The 21,704-nt window shown below is 42.8% G+C and overlaps 1 protein-coding gene across 4 annotated transcripts in view; it reads right to left on the reverse strand.

Annotated features, from left to right (window-relative positions):
* ASPH (aspartate beta-hydroxylase) overlaps positions 1–21,704 on the reverse strand; it is a 259,231-nt gene that overhangs the window by 105,582 nt on the left and 131,945 nt on the right. For 3 of the 4 annotated variants that reach the window (XM_068237433.1, XM_068237436.1, XM_068237434.1), the window contains 3 exons: positions 13,547–13,579; positions 13,079–13,120; positions 12,539–12,703 (listed from right to left, as the gene is read on the reverse strand). In XM_068237433.1, the coding sequence (XP_068093534.1) occupies positions 12,539–12,703; positions 13,079–13,120; positions 13,547–13,579 (240 nt within the window). The remainder of the gene's footprint in view (positions 1–12,538; positions 12,704–13,078; positions 13,121–13,546; positions 13,580–21,704) is intronic. The other variant, XM_068237435.1, reaches the window with a different exon arrangement.

Raw genomic sequence — 21,704 nt, forward strand, 5'->3', positions numbered from 1 at the left:
ATATATTGCCAAGCAAGAGTGCCTCCCTCATCTTATTTGGACAGTACAGGTGCTGCTCATTCACTTGAATGGGAAGCACTTTAACGACAAGCACTGTGGCCATCACCGTGGCAATCGCCCGTGTGAACTGGCTCAAAAAGACATTGGGGAAATCTTAGGAGTATGGCTTTGTAGTAGATTATGCACAAAAAGTATCAATAAAACTACTACTAATAATAATGACACAGAAAGCGGATCTACTCTTCTGTATTTTATTTCAGATGAAAATACAAAAAGAGGATTATGGTACATTATCTTGTAAATCCTATCCATGTTATCAACGTTGGCACACTTTAATAAAACACCAAGCTTTTCAAAATCAGAAAATCAGGTAGAGTGCAACTCCAAATAAAAATCAACTCACAGCATGATGCATTCATTATCACCAAAATCGGAAATTTGTCACATACAAACGGTCATAAGAAGTCTCCACTCAATCTGTCAAAAATTCAGCTGTACAATGTGTGTATTATGAATGAACATAAACCACCTTATGCAAAAAGGTGACAAGAAAAACGCAAAAAATAAATCAAGATTTTCACCCACAACCCCTCCTGCTAAATATGGCTCTGTTAAAAATACATATTAGTATTCACAAAATAGACTTTTTTTGTTTTCCTATTCTAAAAAATATAAAGAAAAAAAAAAAAAAAAAAAAAAAAATCACATCTTTGGACATTATTGCTTGCCTACTCTGCCGCGAAGTGAGGAATTCATAACAAGGTAAAGACACAGACATCCACCTACACTTCCTGTGCAAGACCCTCACTGGCCATGCTTTTAGGATGACATCTGGGAAGGTGCAAGTCCATTAACCAGGACTTTAAACAATAGAGATGGTCAACAAAATGCAAGTAATTCTGACTCGTGTGCAAATTGTATACAGTTTGAAATTGGACCAATTAAATGTACTTCCTGTCAATACTGATTGGTCCATTTTCAAGCTATATACATCCTGCAAGAAAGTCAGCATGATTAGCACTTTATTGACCACCTCTACATTAGCAGCTTTATTTTTTTTATTTATGTGGCTAAGCTAAAGCTCTGGGACAGATTTTAAATTTAGAAATTATATATATAGCTGGGTTACATTGGCCATGAGGCACCTGTGGGTCTGTGCCACAGGTGATGCATACTTTGTTTTACTTACTATTACTGAAGCTGAAGGACATTGTGCATAAATCCAGACTAGTAGTAGTAGCTCAGCTGACATGGAGGTGAAATTCAGGCATACATACTGGGAAATGCTCTAAAAGAGCTGCTGTTTCCAGTAGCAGATGAGCAGACACCAGTGGGTGGGCATTTTTGCCATCCCTACAGGAAGTGACATCATAGGTAAAAGAAAAGGGGACATGGAAACTTCCATTAAAACACCACTTGGCACATATTGCCAGAAACAGTTTGCCTACAACCTATTTTGTATCTTTGTCCTGACACTACCACCCACCCCCCTTTTTTAAACCAAGCACGTTTAACCCTCTATATGCTGTAGTACATTTTAGAACATCACGGATGCGTGACAAAACTCAGAATTAATATTTCAGCTGTGTCCCAAAAAGCAGCAAATTCATTGTGATTATTATCATTTAGTTTAACTAATTTTATATTTTTTGTTAGGAATTGATCTCAGAGACACTTCCTTCAGCTACTGCCTGAGTACCAGTACTTACAAAGTTCTCGAGTACAATGCGTACTGGTGTTTGCTTCAATTTGTAGCAACCTCAGTGACAACCCTGCTTCTGTTGTGTTTAATGTCCCTGCATGGTCTTGCCAAGGAACACGCCCCAAACTGCCACTGCTTTCCTGAGACTCCCTAATGTCAAACATCCTCCTTCCTCTGCTGTGTTCAATAACCATACAGCCCTCAACAATGACCATGGAGCCCATGGATGCAGACACATCCAGGCTGTCCATTACACCAAGACTATCCCTCTAGGTTCTGCCACTAGAAACTGATCGCAGGATGCACATTTGCTCTCACAGGGTCGTTCTGCACATGAACATATTATGCATTATTCCCATTTCATGCAGTGAGAATGCAAAATCCCCCAAAATGATTAAAAATGCTCTTTTTTAGGGTCCTTAGAGTATTATTTTCACTGGGATCTATTACATTTAGATTTATGCTGGCATTTACAGTTCCATATTGTATATCTATCTCCTAGATATTTAGACAGCACAGTGAGACAACCATGGCTCTAGGCCAATGTATTTGATATCAAGTTGTTGACCTTAGAAAATGCCTCCTCCTGGCATATACAAAATAAAAATAAAGCAAGGGATAAGATAAATTAATTTAGTGTAATTAATGCCCTTACAGGCAGGTAGCAAAGAAAAATCATTAAAGCATGCCCAGTAGGTTCTACCACAGAAGTTACAAATATTGGCATTTGGAAACTAACTATCTTATCAAAATAAACTCTAAATATTAAATTTCATTATGTTTGCTTCCTGCAAAAGCAAGTTCAAATTTGTTCAAGTTTCAGTTTCTACAAAACCACTCTGAATTACATTACAGAACATGAATATCCCCCACATTAAGGGAAACACCAAACGGAACCGTTGTTACATCGCACAGAACACCAGTGTACACAGCTCTATAGCTTATGTTGTGGAACTGCTGCCAAGTGAAAAGCAATGGAGTGCCGATGCCCAGATTTCCATAGCCTGATTACAGGGATCAGTCTTCACAGCTGCAGAGCATACAAGGCATAGTCCATGATTTCTATACCACACTGGGCTTGTGAACAGCTGAATGTCAGAACGCCATAGTCATAACACATGTGGCGTTTTAAAACCCTGAGTGCTGTGCAGCCTGGCACGGGAAGAGGTCAGAAGAAAAATACTACATCTAAAAAAAGTCTGCTAGACCTTAGCTGCATTAGTGTTAATAGTCAGCATGACAAAGTAGTGATTGTCTATGCGCAGTACTACAGAATGCTTCAAAATCAAAGCAACATACATAAGTAGGTAATCAGACACTGAAAGAAAGATCCAACTACCAAAAACCTTTCCGTAATAGAGATCTGCATATGGACATCCATGCTCTGCTTGGCCAAGCATGTTTGTTCATTACTATGGAGGAGGGGAAAGCTAAAGGAGAGGCTCCCCATTTTGGGTGCAATCTAAGTTAAGGAGGAAAATTCATCCCAGTGCATCACTATTTCCTCTTGGTAGGTTTGAAGCATGATGTTAAAAGAGAGGGCTCATGTAGACGTACTATCAACCCTCAATCCAACCACAAGTGGTCAGATAGAGTTACAATCATTTCAAGCCTGCACTTAGCATGAAAAAAGTATTATTAGTCAGAGCCACATGTAAAATAAATGCTGGAGAATGTAAGTGTTGCCCATAGCATCCAGACTGCAACTTCTACTGCATTCTGATAGGATGCCTCAGCCAAGTCTTTCTGACATCGGGTACCAAGCACAAGACTTTTTTTTTTGTCCATGGCAACTGGCTGGAAAGACAGCGCTGGACTGTGCAAAGCATCACAGACACATTGCTTCATTGTGTCCAAAAAGAAAGCATTTGTGCGTGAGGCTTTATGCGTCCTATATAGCGCACATATCTGCCTTATTGTACTGACGTAGGTTTACTGAAGCTTAAAAATATCATTTAACCCTCTTCTATAGATTGGTTTTCCTCCCTTAGCATTCCGAACAGTGTCCAATTAGCCATTATAAATTACACAAGCTCACAAAGGCTCAAGCGCACCCTACAGGAGGTTCAGGTATGTCCCCAAAACATAAGATATATTCACAACTAAAACAACCAGTCCCAACGCAGCTAATTCATAAATAGATTATCAACACACAGCTAGCTAAGTAGTTACAAACAAATGCAATTAAACATATAAGAGAAATGTACACACAAAGAAAAACATACAGACTTTGCCTAGACTGGAATGAAAGAAAATGATAACATTTTGCAACCAAAAAGAAAAACAAAAAAAATATACAAATAATCTAAACAGTTAAAAGTGTACCCTAAAAAGACTAGAAAACAAGGTTTAAAAATGATAGTGTTCTCTCCCAGAGACTCAGGAACTGCTTTGCAATTTACTTCATGGGCTCATTAAACCCTCTGCTCCCTTGTGAAGTATTTGGTAAGGGCTGGTCCTCTTGATGTAGGGGCAGTCTTTTTGAACTTCTTAAGTATCTGTAAAAATAAGGGGAGATCTAAATTAAATTAAGGACCAACCAAAAGCATAAGAAATATTGTTGCTTTATCAATATGAATCAAAATTACTTCATTCCGATTAATCTTACTCAAGGGCAGCAGAGGCAGCCATTTTGTGCCAAGAACTGTTCTTTAGTTTCTTAATGAATAGATCATATATTTTTGAAATATCAGATTTAAAATGGCTGCATCCACTGTGCATGAACACAAAGGTGATTTACCTCAAAAAAATATACATTTAAATTAAATTTACTCTCCATGAAGTAACATGAAGCAAGTCATCCTATAGCCTTTGGGTTTCACCAGGATCAGGAGTTGCAATAAAAAAAAAAAAAGAAGAAAGAAAAAACATTCTACATGCAGCACCACCTGCTGGTGAAATCTGGTATTTTTGCACTTCAAAACAAGGAAGTATTAGGAGCACCAAGCCATTCTTCTACTACAGGCCACTAAGTAGTAGGATTTCTTCTACTATTAACTATGAGGTTGCATCATGAAATGAGGACTCAGCTGCCCCTGGTTCTCAGCCGTGTGCCTGGGAGTGATTGGTACAACTAACCTTCCTTGCTGCAGCTGCTGGAACTCTAGCCTTTCATTAGCTGCTGCCCACCACAAGGCTGTGGTCTGGACTTCCCATAACCAAAGTGAAATAATATACTAAACATTGGTTTATATGGCACTGGCTGAGGGAAGGCAGGAATCTTGGTGATTGGAGCAAGGATCACCTTGAACATTTTCTATGTATGGTTTGCAGTGGAGAGCCAGTGGTGAGACGCCTGATACCATTAAAGGAAACAAATGGAGGCTACTACTGACACTATACTTCAGTAATGGGATCCCATGTTAGCAGTTCCCTAAAGGAGCATAACAAAAGGCCAGCTCAGTTCATAGTTGAATCAACCATTTTTATCAATCTTCTCAGGCAAGAATGGGGGCCTCTGTATATAACTGAGTTTATAATTTTAATGACAGCAATGTTGTTGTTTGGCTATCCTAACAGGTTCTGTATTATTTATTTTTGCATAAACTTTAAACTTTAAACAACCACATATCCTAGAACCCCTTAGTTTCCCACTCGGTTCGCCTCCATCTCATCCACGACCTCATCTCAACTACCCATAACCCTCCTCAAGCAGAGATTTAGGATCTTGGTGCATCAAATTCCACATGACACCTAGGTATAGAGCTATTTTTTTTTTTTTTTTTAAATACACTCAGTAAAACAATTTTACACTATGCAGATCCACCGGGTGTTTTATAGGGTTGGACGTCTTATCCTAATGATAGCCACACAGGATTCAACTGCAATCTTTCAATGGCGCCTTTCAATTTCATATCTATGTAGAAATTCCCATATCCCACAGTGATGCACCTTCCCAGCAGTAACGAGTGCACTGAAACTGAAAATATATATAACTGAAAATACAAACAAGAGACTTTTCTTTGCTAATACTGTTCTATTATTATCCGTATCCTATATAATAATCTGCCTGTGTCTCTGCGTCCCATGTCTCTGTCTCAGTGCTTTTGCGCTACAGCACATGTGCTGCACTGACAGCTGTTGGGACAGGATGAGGACGAGCCAGGGGGCCGGGCAGGCGTGTGTGCGCTGACATGTGACGGTGACAGACCTAGGCTTAGGTGGACTAGTTACACATATAATTCATTATCTCAAGTTTATTTTCGCTTCAGTGTCACTTAAAATCACTGTAGAAAACACCACAGGAGTCACTTGAACACCGATCTAGAAAAAAAGGAAGGTTTGTAGAGGTGTGTGTGTGTGTGTGTGTTTGTGTGTGTAGGTGTGTGTGTGTGTGTAGGGGTGTGTGTGTGTGTAGGGGTGTGTGTGTGTGTGTGTGTGTGTGTAGGGGTGTGTGTGTGTGTGTAGGGGTGTGTGTGTGTGTGTAGGGGTGTGTGTAGGGGTGTGTGTGTGTGTAGGTGTGTGTAGGGGTGTGTGTAGGTGTGTGTAGGGGTGTGTGTGTGTGTGTGTGTGTGTGTGTGTGTGTGTGTAGGGGTGTGTGTGTGTGTGTAGGGGTGTGTGTGTGTGTGTGTGTGTAGGGGTGTGTGTGTGTGTGTGTGTGTGTGTGTAGGGGTGTGTGTGTGTGTGTGTAGGGGTGTGTGTGTGTGTGTAGGGGTGTGTGTGTGTGTGTGTATGTAGGGGTGTGTGTGTAGGGGTGTGTGTGTAGGGGTGTGTGTGTGTGTGTAGGGGTGTGTGTGTGTGTAGGTGTGTAGGTGTGTGTGTGTAGGGGGGGGTGTGTGTAGGTGTAGGTGTGTGTGTCCGTGTGTAAGTGATTTAGACTTTTACATGAGAAAAAAAGGAGGCAGCTGTAATTTGCAACATCCCAGTGGAATTGTACCCAACCACGGCAATATATCCCATGAACTCAAGCTTAACTGTGATACCATAAAAGTGAACGACATGCTTACTGACACGTACTGACCATAACAACAGATGTTATATTACAGCAGCGTTTCATTACAGCTATATAAAAAGTAGGTTTTCAGCTCAGATGCAGGCACTGAATGAGCAGCAATAAGTCAGACCAAGCTGTAGCTCTGTAATGGCAGAATCTACACTAAGCAGCTTTAGACATGGTTTCCGTCCATTCATTTCACAGATGATGTATTGGTCTATAAAGGATATGGAAACGTGAATGTGGACAGCACAACTTTTTTGGATTACTCTGCTACACTGGAAGGGATAATCAAGCAGGTATGATACAATACTATACCTGGCAGATTTGAGTGCATTCCTCACCAATGCTTAAAGAAAGTCTGAAGCGAGAATAAATCTCGCTTCAGACCTCATAGATATAGCAAAGAAATGAACAGCGCTACTTAAAAACAGATGAATGCTTACCTGCAAAAAAGTGCAAACCCCACTCATGGGATAAAAATACACAATGAGCATACACATGACCTGTCTACCACTGGAGGATGTTAGTTTCCACTAACAGCTTGCATGCAATTTGTTAGGTACTCGTCCCTCCCACTGTCGAAGAAGTCTTTCCTCCATGGGAGGGGACCTAACACTAACTAAATTCTACCTATGCATATGCATAGCCTGGGCGCGCTACCAGTAAAATTGAGAATTGCGCAAAAAAAGTGGGATCAGCGCATCACCAGGCCGCCTCTGAATGGCCTCAGCTCAGGGTAGACAGGTCAAGTGGTAGACAGGTCATGTGTATGCTCATTGTGTATTTTTATCCCATGAGTGGGGTTTGCACTTTTTTGCAGGTAAGCATTCATCTGTTTTTAAGTAGCGCTGTTCATTTCTTTGCTATGCTTGATTGATTTATTTCTTGTCAGCTGCTCCCACTTAATAGTTTTCCTTTGGTGTATATGCAGAGCCTCTGTTTGGGTTCAAGGTGCGTTTGTAGTTTCTGGGGGGGGCTCAGCGCATCTCTGAGCTGAGGCCATTCAGAGGCGGCCTGGTGATGCGCTGATCCCTTTTTTTGCGCAGACCTCATAGATAGCAGGGGCACGTGTGCCCCTGCTAAACCGCCGCTATCCCGCGGCTTAACGGGGGTCCCTTCACCCCCAAATCCCCCTCGATATAGCCGGGGAGTGCTTCCTGGTTGGGGCAGGGCTAACCGCCGCAGCCCTGCTCCACACGCGTCTGTCAGCGCGTATCTCCGCCTCTCCCCCGCCCCTCTCAGTCTTCCTTCACTGAGAGGGGCGGGGGAGAGGCGGCGATGCGCCGCTGATAGACACGACTGGAGGCAGGGATGCAGCCGTTAGCCCTACCTCCAGGAGCGACCAAGTGTCGCAGTGGGGGGTTTGGGGGTGAAGGGACCCCCGTTTAGCGGCGCTATAGCGGCGGTTTAGCAGGGGCACACGTGCCCCTGCTAACTATGAGTTCTGAAGTGAGATTTATTCTCGCTTTAGAGTCTCTTTAAAGAGACTCTGTAACAAAATGATCTGCCTTATTTCTTCTATCCTATAAGTTCTTATACCTGTTCTAATGTGGTTTGTCTTACTGCAGCCTTTCCTAGTTGCACAGTGGCTGTATTATCTGTTATCTAATCTAATCTGTCCTTTACCAGCTTTGTCGGCTCAGGCAGGAATGTGCTGCTCTACTGTGATAGGATAAAAGTTATGCACACCCTCTCCACGCCCCCCCCCCCCCCCCCCCCCCCCCCTAGGCTCTGTATAAGTCACAGACTGAGCTTCTCTGAGCCTGTCACATGCTGGTTAGCAGCCATGTCTTGTTTGTAAATACTGCCTAAAACTGGCAATTACAAGTCAGGATCTCAGCAGGGAGTGGCAGAAAAAGCAAAGAGGGGCCCAGGAGAACATAATGAATAGAATGATATGCTTTTTATTATAAGAATTTTAGAGTACAGACTCTCTAACGTTATCTTTGAATCTGGCTTTAACTCTGGCCTCTGATTCAAGGACTTCTAAGCCTTTAGCAGCCAATTTATTTAGAGGCTTGCAAGTGCTCCAGTCGAATTTATTTTAGCCACCTTTTTATTTCTTATTTGTTACATTTCCTTGATACTAAATAGTACTGCTGTAATCTTTATTTATTACCGCTTGTCACTAGTGGGCAGTGTGAGACGACAACAACAAAGGACATCTGTTTCAGTTTCTATATTTTATGCTAGTAGAGAGACATCAAAGCATTCCAAGAATTTACAACACAATCAGTTCTGCTGACTGAGGTCAAAAGCAGTGCACTGATCTCAAACGAGATAATGCCTTTGAAGCTGATAATGGGTCAAATAGATGGGTGTACAGATTCATCACTCCCAAAGGTTACCTGGCTACTGAGGTATTCCCTTTAATTGCATAACGCAAAATAATTATAAAGCTTGGTCTAAGCTCGCACAAGGCTTGTTGGGTAGAATTAATCTGGTAAAAGGTGGTGCTACTTCCCAAAGTTCTATACATTGTGCGTATACATTCCCAACAAATTCTTTAAAGCACCCGCTCTATTATCCTCGGCTTCATCTGAAATAAAGCTTAGAGAGACTATACAGCCAAATTAGGCATTAGTTGGATCCCCTTTGTCTAAAAAGTTACAACAATTTGCCCCTGATCTTTTATCTTTCAAGTCTCCTTCAAGCCCCGACTTCCGGCGTGTAGCCCCTCCCCTTGCAGTCGCGTGTTGTGGCGCTTACGTGGCATTCTATATCTTGGATACTAAGGCCCCGTTTAACTTAATCAGTTGTTATAACTGAAAGGACAACGGATTTTCAAAGTAAGTCCCATGTTTTCCTATGGCACCTTTCACACTTAACGCGTTTTAACTGAAATCTTTTTCACAATGCACTGCTGTGGAGAAGAAAAAAAAAAAAACACTTACCAACTGATTAAGTGTAAACGGGGCCTACGTGTAATGGCTCTTGACTGCAAGGGGGTGGGACTACATGCCGGAAGCCTGTGCTTCCAGGGCTTGGGGAGACTTGAAAAATAAAGACCTGCCAAGGTGATCCAACTGAAGTCTAATTTGGCTGTATAGTCTTTTAGTGTAAGTTGTCAGTTTGACAGCAGAGGGAGAAGGTGCAGCAACGCGAACATAGATACAGATGAGAGCACGTGTCATGGCTGGTTGAAATCTACGCCCTGAAGGGTAAACAGGACACAAACAGGGCACAGTTTTCAATCAGCAAGATTCGGAAGCAGTTAACCACCCTGGCGTTCTGATTAAATCGCCAGGGTGGCTGCGGGAGGGTTTTTTTTAAATAAAAAAAAAACTATTTCATGCAGCCAACTGAAAGTTGGCTGCATGAAAGCCCACTAGAGGGCGCTCCGGAGGCGTTCTTCCGATCGCCTCCGGCGCCCATAATAAACAAGGAAGGCCGCAATGAGCGGCCTTCCTTGTTTTGCTTACATCGTCGCCATAGCGACGAGCGGAGTGACGTCATGGACGTCAGCCGACGTCCTGACGTCAGCCGCCTCCGATCCAGCCCTTAGCGCTGGCCGGAACTGTTTGTTCCGGCTACGCTGGGCTCGGGCGGCTGGGGGGACCCTCTTTCGCCGCTGCACGCGGCGGATCGCCGCGCTGTAGCGGCGATCAGGCAGCACACGCGGCTGGCAAAGTGCCGGCTGCGTGTGCTGCTTTTTATTTCATTAAAATCGGCCCAGCAGGGCCTGAGCGGCAGCCGCTGGCGGTGTTGGACGAGCTGAGCTCGTCCAGACCGCTCAGCTGGTTAAACATGTTCATTAAAATCAGCCACAGTGTTTTTTTCATTTAACTAGATGTTCTCCCAGTCTCGTTAATATATCATACTAGGAGACAATAAGATCCTTTATATACACATACAATAAAACACTTATTATTTATTGTATTTATAAAGTGCCAACATATTACGCAGCGCTGGACAATAAATATATACAATGATACAAGAATGACAGATGTAACAAGGTTATACAACATAGAACAAAGTTATACAAACTGTACAAGATACCTGATCATGCCATTATGGGATGGTAGGTAGGCCCAGTATTACAAGTACAGGCTGTCATAGGAAAGGAGCAGACGATCATGTAGACTACACTAGGGAAGGGAGGACCCTGCCAGAGGCACAGATATAAAATGCTAGGGTGTCCAATTTCTAGAAACTCACCTGATCTCCTGTTCAGTCTGTCCACTTTGTCACATGCTACATTGGTGTGTCTCTTGTACTGAAGAGTGTTCATATAACCCCCCTCCCGGGTGATAACTGTACTGCCACTTGTGCCAGTCCTATTCTGTGCAAACAATGACCATGCTTGCTCTGTCACACAGAGATAAGCACACCAGTAGGTCTCCAGCATAAACACATTACCTGCCATTAAATATGGCACAGAAACTTCCTTATGCCAGCCTTGGGGAACAGGCAGTAACCTCATTCCCCATCAGAATACAACGCAGCACCAAATTCACTCACGTAGCCCTGCAGCATTGGATTAATCCTCCTGGCGACACACAACAGCAGATTAGCTGCAGTCTCCTGACAACAGGATGCTTCATTAGATTTATGCTTAAATGTTAGACATGACATCAGCACAGGATTCATTTACTCAGCAGAGCACCAGACATCAGGAACTATCGCCTGACTTCAGTACAAGGATCACCACTTCCTGATCAATCAATCTAAAGCCACAAGGAACAGAAGCTGGGACATACATCTGTCATCAGAAACAAATGTGTATAACAAGAATAACTCACCAACATCATAAGAAGATATACTGTATGGGTATTGAGGCTAAGGGAAAAAAACATTAACTACAACCTGAGTCATCTATGAGGAGCATAAAGGAGAAGCCTAAAAGAACCCTAAAGTAACCACTCATCACCCCATCATCATCATTCTCAGACTCCAGAAATGCCTTGGGGTTATGCTGGCCACACGCCAGTACTGCACTCACACAATGGCTTCATATCTCTGATACCCATTCAGTAAAAAAATTAAGGGTTGGTAAAATACCACATTCTGTGATTTGGACCTTATTTCTGAATTCAGATTTTATTTATTTATTTTTTTCCACATGGGGTAATAGTAATGGCCATTTACCAAAAAACTGCTCGACGATTCACAAAGATTTTTACATTTAATGTGGGGTTTTTACAAATCATACGGTATTTCATTTGGCATTTGATGGATTATTGCAGTGCAGGAAAAAAAATGGATGAGAATTGTGATACAGATTGCGCATTTTTAAAGAAACACCAAGCCTTTTCAGTTCTGCTGAGTAGATTTTTAGTCCGGAGGTTCACTTTAAAGTCTATAACGTTCAATTATTTTAGACTTCCATTAACAGCTTTGTCTTTTTACCTAGTGGTAGAATATGAAAGGAAGAGTATACTGACTACGCAGTTTAGTTCAACTGGAGTATATATTCACTAAATTTTCTGGTAGTTTAATTTACATTTTCAGGGTTTCATTGTAATCAGCAACTTTTTATATAGGGTTGCTGAGGCCCCATTCCCACCGGCACAAACAAACAAGACATGTTCAAATATCCTGTTAAAATGCAACAACCAAGAATGGAACCTTCATGATAATACCCATACAGTGGATGCACTTTCCTAGAAGCCTATTGTGGAAATGCATCTGCTCCAGGATCCAAGTAGACCATTGGAGCAGATCCTGCACTGTCCACGCCCACTGACCACCCAAGCTCAAGTGGGAATAGAGCCAGACATGTTGGTCACAATAAATGTTTGCCAAGGCGACAGCTGTAATGTAATGTCTGTGCAGACACAGTGTTGTATGTCCCAGTGGAAGTCCACTGGCTTGATGGATATTAGTAAAGTTATACAAAAGTTATACAAAAGACAATGCCTACATGACTAGATGTTAAAAAAAAATAAAAAATTATTTACCTGCATGTAGTTCGTGGTGGCCCTCATGGTGATCTTCATGGTGGCCCTCGTGGTGAACTTCATGGTGACCCTCGTGGTGATGTTCATGGTGATGTTCATGGTGGCCTTCATGGTGGCCCTCATGGTGATCTTCATGGTGGCCCTCATGGTGATCTTCAGAAGTCACTGCAACAAAAACAAAAACAAAATGAAATTAATAAAAAAAAATCATTACACAGTGTAATCATAAAACATAATACAGCTCAATGATCACATTTTCAATGTCAATGATTCACATGTTCAATCCACATCAAAAACATCACATGGGTGGAGACCGTCCATGGATTGTCAGCTTGATGAGCAGCAATCAAATGACGACATCTGAGATTCGTGGAGATCTATGTTGGCAATGACCATCTCCAAATTAGCTCCCCAAACTAGGTGGTTCTTGTTGGTAGAGTTCCCATTCCATAATTTCAGTTAATACACTGTACATTTGACTACATATGTGGGTTGAAACATTAATGATAAAACAGCCAAACGGTAGATTGAATGACATACCCGATACGTGATCACTTGGCCTTTCATCCTCTACTGGATTTTCTGTAAAAACACAAAACCCTAATTACAACAGGCATAGGAAGCCGACTTTTAAGAGCTTTAAAAGGGCATGAATAGGAACGGGAGGCAAGCGTACCTGACTGTTCCAGCACCCCATCCCACTAAATTCACTGTAGCCTCAACACTACCCTAGAGGGAAGCCACTTAGACTTTTTTGTGGACTTTAGACCCTAAAAAAGCCCAATGACCTCAGCCAGAAAGGATTAGGCAACATTTCTCCTTACATGCACAGGCAGAAACTTCTGACTTTCCCGTAATGGCAGATATTATTTACCATGCCGTAAATGTGTATGATTTATGGCTACATAATACAGAATAAGTTTATACAAGACTAAAACATTTCTTAATGTAGGTATTGACTATAAAACTGCCACTAGTAGGAAACATGTCACTGTAAAAATAACGAACCTTCTTGAACTTCTTGTTCCGGCAATGTTTCATCTGAAAACACAAAACAAATAGCATTATTAACATGCAGAACCAAGAACCTATGTTGGTTATTCCGTAAGTGTACTTATTTCGTTTTCCAGGATTTTAATCATGTTGTGTAGCAGAATACATGGTAACATCCAGTACCTTTAGAGTCCATTCTCGCTGTTCTCTGATGGGGTCTCAAATGCTTTTCTGCAGGCATGCAGAAAAGCATTTGTGTCTTTCGGTGGCAATGGTTTTTTTATCACCACGTGTGTGTGTGTGTGTGTGTGTGTGTGTGTGTGTGTGGGGTGGTTAGTGTCAGGAGTGGAGAGAGGGGAGGTTAGTGTCCGGAGTGGAGAGGGGGGTGGTTAGTGTCAGGAGTGGAGAGGGGGTGGTTAGTGTCAGGAGTGGAGAGGGGGGAGGTTAGTGTCAAAAGTGGAGAGGGGGGAGGTTAGTGTCAAAAGTGGAGAGGGGGGAGGTTAGTTTCAAAAGTAGAGAGGGGGGAGGTTAGTGTCAAAATTGGAGAGGGGGGAAGGTTAGTGTAAGAAGTGGAGAGGGGGGAGGTTAGTATCAGGTGTGGAGAGGGGGAGGTTAGTATCAGGTGTGGAGAGGGGGAGGTTAGTGTTTGGAACAGAGGTGGGGAGGGGTTAGTGTTAAGAGTAAAGAGGGGAAAATTTAGATAAAAACATGCCGTTTGTGTAAGAGATGGTAAACAACGGTACCGGCACTGTCCGTTCATTTGACTGGTCAGCGCTTATGCGACGTGCCCAGCGGCTGTCATTTAATGTCGTGGGACGCCCATATGAACTTGTCCTTCCTTTATGGGTCTAATGAGGAACAAATGATGATCTGACTATACAACTATCAGGCTGAAAAGGGCTCTGCAGTATGGCAACTACACACTTTTACCCTTTTGAATCGGGGAAAGAGCAATGATGAAAGAAATGGGTCTCTTTTAAAATATGAATGCATTTCATCACGTGTTAAAAGGAATCTGAAGTGAAAATACATTTGTGAGACAATAATTTGTATGTGTCGTTCACCTAAGAAATAGAGTATTGAGTCTCATATTGTTTCCAGTACAGGAAGAGTTAAGAAACTTCAGTTATCTATGCAAAAGAGCTTCTCTGAGCTCTCTGACCCAACTTTGGTCTTTTACAGTGCTGTTTTCTGAAGCACATATCTCAACCGGTCTCTAAAGCCCTGTCTACACGGGGAGAGGTTGTAGCAATCCGGCGGCTCGATTAGCCGCCGGATCGCCTCTTCCGCGTGCCCGCCGCGTCCCCGCTCGCCGCGCGTGCGCCGCATTCGATTCCCCGCTCGTCCCCGCCGGCGCCGCTTATCTCCCGCACGATTCCCTGCCATTGTCCCCTCGCTGGGATCGAGCAGGGAATCGGCGGTGCGGAGATCCGTCCTGTCGGATCTTATCAATCGAGCCGCATCAGCGGCTCGATTGATAAGGAGCATAGCGGCCGCATCTACGCGTGTAGATGCGGCTTTAGTGTTTCTGCTCTAAGGTTTTATTTCAGGAAAGTTCAAAAGGTCATCATCTCTGCTCTGTTTCATAGTTTAAAATAAAGACTGTAGTTTGTTAACTGCAAATATTAGAAAATGATGCAAGGTTACAAAGAAAAAAAAAAGAAAAGGCTATATAACTGAAAATAAAAATATGAGACTCTGCATTGCTACTAATTATAATAATTATAAATTATTATAAACTATTAATTTTCGGTACTACACATAATTCATTATAGCAGAGGTTTTTTTTCACATCAGTGTCACTTTAAAGAGTGCAAGAGTCACGTTAAGTACACCTTTCCTGATAATACACGGATTAAAAAAAAGCCTATTTGCTATATCCTACCCAATAACATACAAGGGTCCCTGGGTCCCATGTCCCTGTGTCAGTGCTTTTGCGCTACTACGCATGTCCTGCACTGACAGCCGTTGGGACAGGATGCAGGACTGGCGAGGGGGCGGGCAGGCCATGTGTGCACACGCGGCGGTGACAGACCTAGAGCCCGGTTTTAAATGGGCTTAGTTCACTAGTTTTATATAACCTCATCAACAATTAATACTTCTCTTGCAAAATGATAATGAGAGAAAAAAAATAGTTAGGTCTGAGAACTGTATCATGGAGAGAAACCACGACAACTGCAACTGTTATTAGCAGCATAAGCATTCCTAACGTCCAATGAGACAGTTTCTACCCAAAGCAGTAAAGCTAATCACAATTTGGCAAAGATTTCTGCAATGCTGGCATGCATAAAGCCCACAGTACAAGCAGCTATTACAGCACACGCTAACAGATTGGATTTATAGAAACTAGATAGGAGAAAACTGGTTAGCAGAAGATGCAAACGCTAGCAGTTTTAAAAAGACTCATTTTAGAGCTGCTAGCGGTATGCGTAACAGTGAAAAAGGATTTCTGAAATACTGGGCATCTTATAAAGGAAGCACATGCGAGTGACGCATGAAAGTGAGAAGAATATGGAGGCTGCCATATATATTTCCTTTTAATACCACCAGTTGCCTGGCAGCCTTGCTGATCTATTTGGCTGCAGTAGTCTGAATAACACCAGACACAAGCATGCAGCTAATCTTTTCAGATCAGACAATGTCCAAAACATCTGATCTGCTGCATGCTTGTTCAGGGTCTGAGGCAGAGGTCAGCAGGTTAGCCAAGCAACTGGTATTGTTTAAGAGGAAACAAATATGGCAGCCTCCATATTTTTCTCACTTCAGTTGTCCTTTGAAAGGTCATCATTGAGCTACACAGTGGTATAGCATAATTGTCAGCGCTAGTCTACTTTACAGGACCCAGCAGGAAACCTCAGAAAACAGTTCTCCAATCACAGTGCTCTACAGCACAAAGCCTTGTGATTGGTCAAATAGTGCGCGCATAGTTTACTACAACCTACCTGAAACTAAAAGTTTGAGAGAGAGAGAGAGAGAGAGAGAGAGAGAGAGAGAGAGAGAGAGAGAGAGAGAGAGAGAGAGAGAGAGAGAGAGAGAGAGTACCGTCCACCCAATCTCGTTAGTGGAATTTCTCTATGAGGATTCCTGCTGGGTCCCCTAAAGTAGACTAGAGCTGAATAGTCCGGCTATCAGGAACTCAACCATCCAGAAGTCTCAACTAACCGGAGGTCAGCTGGGGACGCGACCGTATCATTTTACAGATCAGCACACAGCGGAAACTACCTACAAAAGCTCCGGGTGCCGATCCTCTTCATGCATTTGCTAGATGGAGGGGGAGGTTAGCGTTACATTTAGGCCTCAGTTGCTTGAATTCTCAAGCAACCCGAAACTACACAAATCCCGCCTGTGGACTTTACTGTATTTCCAGCTTGCATGCAAGTTTATTTAAGCCCCTCGGCGGTATGATTCTTTCCGGATTTTAGGGTCTGAAAGCGGTGCAATTCTTTTTGCACCCTTTCAGACCCTAAAACCTGGAAAAAATCATGTTGCCAGGAATATCTGCACAGCCCCAGTAATCCCTCACCTCCCTGGCTCCAGCGCTGCAGTTACAGTGGAGGAAATAATTATTTGACCCCTCACTGATTTTGTAAGTTTGTCCAATGACAAAGAAATGAAAAGTCTCAGAACAGTATCATTTCAATTGTAGGTTTATTTTAACAGTGGCAGATAGCACATCAAAAGGAAAATCGAAAAAATAACCTTAAATAAAAGATAGCAACTGATTTGCATTTCATTGAGTGAAATAAGTTTTTGAACCCCTACCAACCATTAAGAGTTCTGGCTCCCACAGAGTGGTTAGACACTTCTACTCAATTAGTCACCCTCATTAAAGGGGTTCTGTGGGGGGTTGCGGAGGAGAAAAACAGACACTTACCTTGGGCTTCTATCAGCCCCGTGCAGCGGTAATGTCCCACGCCGACCTCCTCCCATCTGCCGTTCTCCACCGCCGGCCCCGGTCTAAGTGGCATGGGATCCAACTGCGGCTGCGCTAGAGTGGCCGCGCACCCGCCCGCTTCCGCCTGCGTCATCGGAAGCTTACTGCGCAAGCGCAGTACAAGAACCCGTTGTACTGCGCCTGCGCAGTAAGCCTCAGATGACGCGAGCGGAGGCGCGGCAACGCGCATTATTCGTCTGTGTGACAGCCGAATAATAGCCCGGTGTCGGCTGCGGGGAATGGCGGATGGGAGCAGGACGGCGTGGGACATTACCGCTGCAGGGGGCTGATACAAGCCCCAGGTAAGTGGCAGTTTTTCGCCTCAGAAACCCCCACAGAACCCCTTTAAGGACACCTGTCTTAACTAGTCACCTGTATAAAACCTGTATAAAAGACACCTGTCCACAGAATCAATCAATCAAGCAGACTCCAAACTCTCCAACATGGGAAAGACCAAAGAGCTGTCCAAGGATGTCAGAGACAAAATTGTAGACCTGCACAAGGCTGGAATGGGCTACAAAACCATTAGCAAGAAGCTGGGAGAGAAGGTGACAACTGTTGGTGCGATTGTTCGAAAATGGAAAGAGCACAAAATGACCATCAATCGACCTTGCTCTGGGGCTCCACGCAAGATCTCACCTCGTGGGGTGTCAATGGTTCTGAGAAAGGTGAAAAAGCATCCTAGAACTACACGGGAGGAGTTAGTGAATTACTTCAAATTATCAGGGACCACAGTCACCAAGAAAACCATTGGAAACACATTACACCGCAATGGATTAAAATCCTGCAGGGCTCGCAAGGTCCCCCTGCTCAAGAAGGCATATGTGCAGGCCCGTCTGAAGTTTGCCAATGAACACCTGAATGATTCTGTGAGTGACTGGGAGAAGGTGCTGTGGTCTGATGAGACCAAAATAGAGCTCTTTGGCATTAACTCAACTCGCTGTGTTTGGAGGAAGAAAAATGCTACCTATGACCCCCAAAACACCGTCCCCACCGTCAAGCATGGGGGTGGAAACATTTTGCTTTGGGGGTGTTTTTCTGCTAAGGGCACAGGACAACTTAATCGCATTAATGGGAAAATAGACGGAGCCATGTATCGTGAAATCCTGAACGACAACCTCCCTCCCTCTGCCAGAAAACTGAAAATGGGTCGTGGATGGGTGTTCCAGCACGACAATGACCCAAAACATACAGCAAAGGCAACAAAGGAGTGGTTCAAGAAGAAGCACATTAAGGTCATGGAGTGGCCTAGTCAGTCTCCGGACCTTAATCCAATAGAAAACCTATGGCGGGAGCTCAAGCTCAGAGTTGCACAGAGACAGCCTCGAAACCTTAGGGATTTAGAGATGATCTGCAAAGAGGAGTGGACCAACATTCCTCCTAAAATGTGTGCAAACTTGGTCATCAATTACAAGAAACGTTTGACCTCTGTGCTTGCAAACAAGGGTTTTTCCACTAAGTATTAAGTCTTTTATTGTTAGAGGGTTCAAAAACTTATTTCACTCAATGAAATGCAAATCAGTTGCTATCTTTTATTTAAGGTTATTTTTTCGATTTTCCTTTTGATGTGCTATCTGCCACTGTTAAAATAAACCTACCATTGAAATGATACGGTTCTGAGACTTTTCATTTCTTTGTCATTGGACAAACTTACAAAATCAGTGAGGGGTCAAATAATTATTTCCTCCACTGTATGTCTCCATCCTCCGGGAGGTGCTACAACTCTAAAGTGAGATTGCCGACTGTCATGACGACAGCCAGCGATCTCACCAGGAGGAGCAGAGCCCCGGAGGAGAGGAAGAAGCTCAGAATAAAACAGGAGTTTAGCAGCCAGGCGTTATTTCAGGTAAAACAAAGCTATAACAATAAGAATATGCACAACATAGAATTTATCTAAAATTGTGCTTTTTGGGCCCTTTGAGGCCTACGATCCACTTCAAAAACTACCTGCGATCTGTTTCAAAACGTGTTCCGCAGACATTTTGCCTATTGCAATAGCATAGCGATTTACAAGCACATTTCGACTGGATAAAAAAAAGCTCATGTACGCTCAACCCCCATTAAATCATACCAGTGGGTGCAGGATCTGGTGAGCCAAGCCAATCCACATGAATGAGCAAAAAAAGGATCCGCAAACCAGGCAAAGGTTGAAGGAAAAGTTGGTATTCTTTATTAAAAATTCCACATAACAGTGCAATAAAACCACAGGATCAACTGACGCGTGTCGGGCCTACAATCTGCCCTTAGTCATAGTTGACTATAACTAAGGGCAGATTGTAGGCCCAACACCAGTCGGTTGATCCTGTGGTTTTATTGCACTTGTCATGTGGAGTTTCCAATAAAGAATACCATCTTTTCCGTCAACCTTTGCCTGGTTTGCGGATCCTTTTTTGCTTACACATTTTGACTGGAGTTTTTTTTTTAATGATGCAATCATTGGTGTGCGCAATTACGTTTCATTTCCAGTGGATGCACGGCGCAATCATGGCGAGTGGAAAAGGAAGCTTGCACAATTGCAAATGCTTGCGACCACACTTGCTAGTGGAAAAAGGGCCCTTTGTCTGTATAGTCTAAAGCGTAAAATAAATAAATTAATCAATCAATCCGTGATTTTATTTGCCACAGTTTTAAATACTAAGCATCGTTTATTACCGTTTTTAATCATACAGAGAAAAAATATGTATGGGAAAAAATGTTTACTACAAAAAGGTCACCAAGAATTAAGCTAAAAATAGGGAAAGTAGGCAGGTTTCTATGACAACAGGCTCCCAATCAATCACCCACAGACCCACGTCTCCACTACTATAAAACACGTGGCTACACATTTATTCTATGTGTGGGTGATTATGTGTGAATAATTCACACTCATTAAGCACATAGCCTAAGACTGGCTCAGCCAATAACACATGCTGTTTCCAAAACAGGAAAGAGACGCAAAGGACAATGGGATTTCAGACCTCATGCATGGCATGTAATCATTGTACAGATATACTAGGCTCAGTCAGGTGTGCATGTTATTTTATACTGGTTGCATAAACCCAAGATGAAAGCCTGCTATACCCTTGAAGGTTAGTAGCACTGGTCAGGAAATGACTGTACAGATATTAAAGTATCGCCCAACCTGGCTGATACAATAATGCATTTAGAAGCTACAGGAAACCTTGACATACAACTCAAAGTTCAGCCTCATTTTCTTTAAAAAAGCATGTGCTAGAAAATTAGCATTTTTATCAAACAGTTGAGTATATTGCATGTCTGACCTTTCTGCTTTCTGGGTCCTAAAGTTCATTTTCCTGCAGAGATGACTGACATTTTATTGGACACATCATATCTGCTGTTCAAACTCCTCCCTCTACCCTAATATCCTACAGAGGAGGTGGTTGGGGAGGCTGAGAGGTACATTTTGTGAAGATACTCTTTGGAAAGACTGCATCAGATATATAGACTGTGTATGTAAAACTTTCAAGTATGCAAGTGACACTTTCTCTCCAGTCAGAACCTAGCCCACTATAGCTGCTCCTCACCGATAAGGAATTAGGCCTGAGGGCAATTAGAGATTGCAAATCATTCTAAAAAACCGGTAGTATATTTGAGAGCAATTTTGTCACTATAAAATAAGAGCACTTTCAGGGAATGTGATTTTGGCCCCTGCATTGCCTGCAAAATGGCTCTGAAGAGCCATACAGATTTCAGCAAATCGCAATCATGCCTGTGGAATAATTACCAGGGCTGTGGAGTCTGAGTCGAAGCGATTTTGGGTACCTGGAGTCGGGAAAAAAATGCACTGACTCCTAATGAATTTAAACTGTAATTAAAATAGAAAATATGATAAAATGTTCTATTTCTCAGATAATCATAAATAATTTATATATACAGTAATAGCTGTGCTTAGTCCACAAAAATGTAATACACCAATCAAAAAATAGTTACTTGTGCTGCAGTCCCGGTATTTTTAAAGTCAGATATACATATTTGATTGTGACTGTATATATGATATGTACACAGGAATCTTTTATATACACTTCGGGTTCTGGCCGGTCAATGTGCGAAGTGGCCACTGCGCTGCGGCCAATGTGCGAAATGAAATGATTCCTGTTAAGATTGATGTATTTTCCGGCCAAATGTATCACAAGTGAGTTAATTTAATGAAATTAAGCTGGCGGCAATGTAGCAGATGAAGCTGCCGGCTTCAGCCCTTTCTCTCCTCCCCCTGCCTCTCTCTTCTACAGAACACCGAGA

The sequence above is a fragment of the Hyperolius riggenbachi genome, chromosome 5, assembly GCF_040937935.1.
Source record: "Hyperolius riggenbachi isolate aHypRig1 chromosome 5, aHypRig1.pri, whole genome shotgun sequence".
Classification (NCBI taxonomy): Eukaryota; Metazoa; Chordata; class Amphibia; order Anura; family Hyperoliidae; genus Hyperolius; species Hyperolius riggenbachi.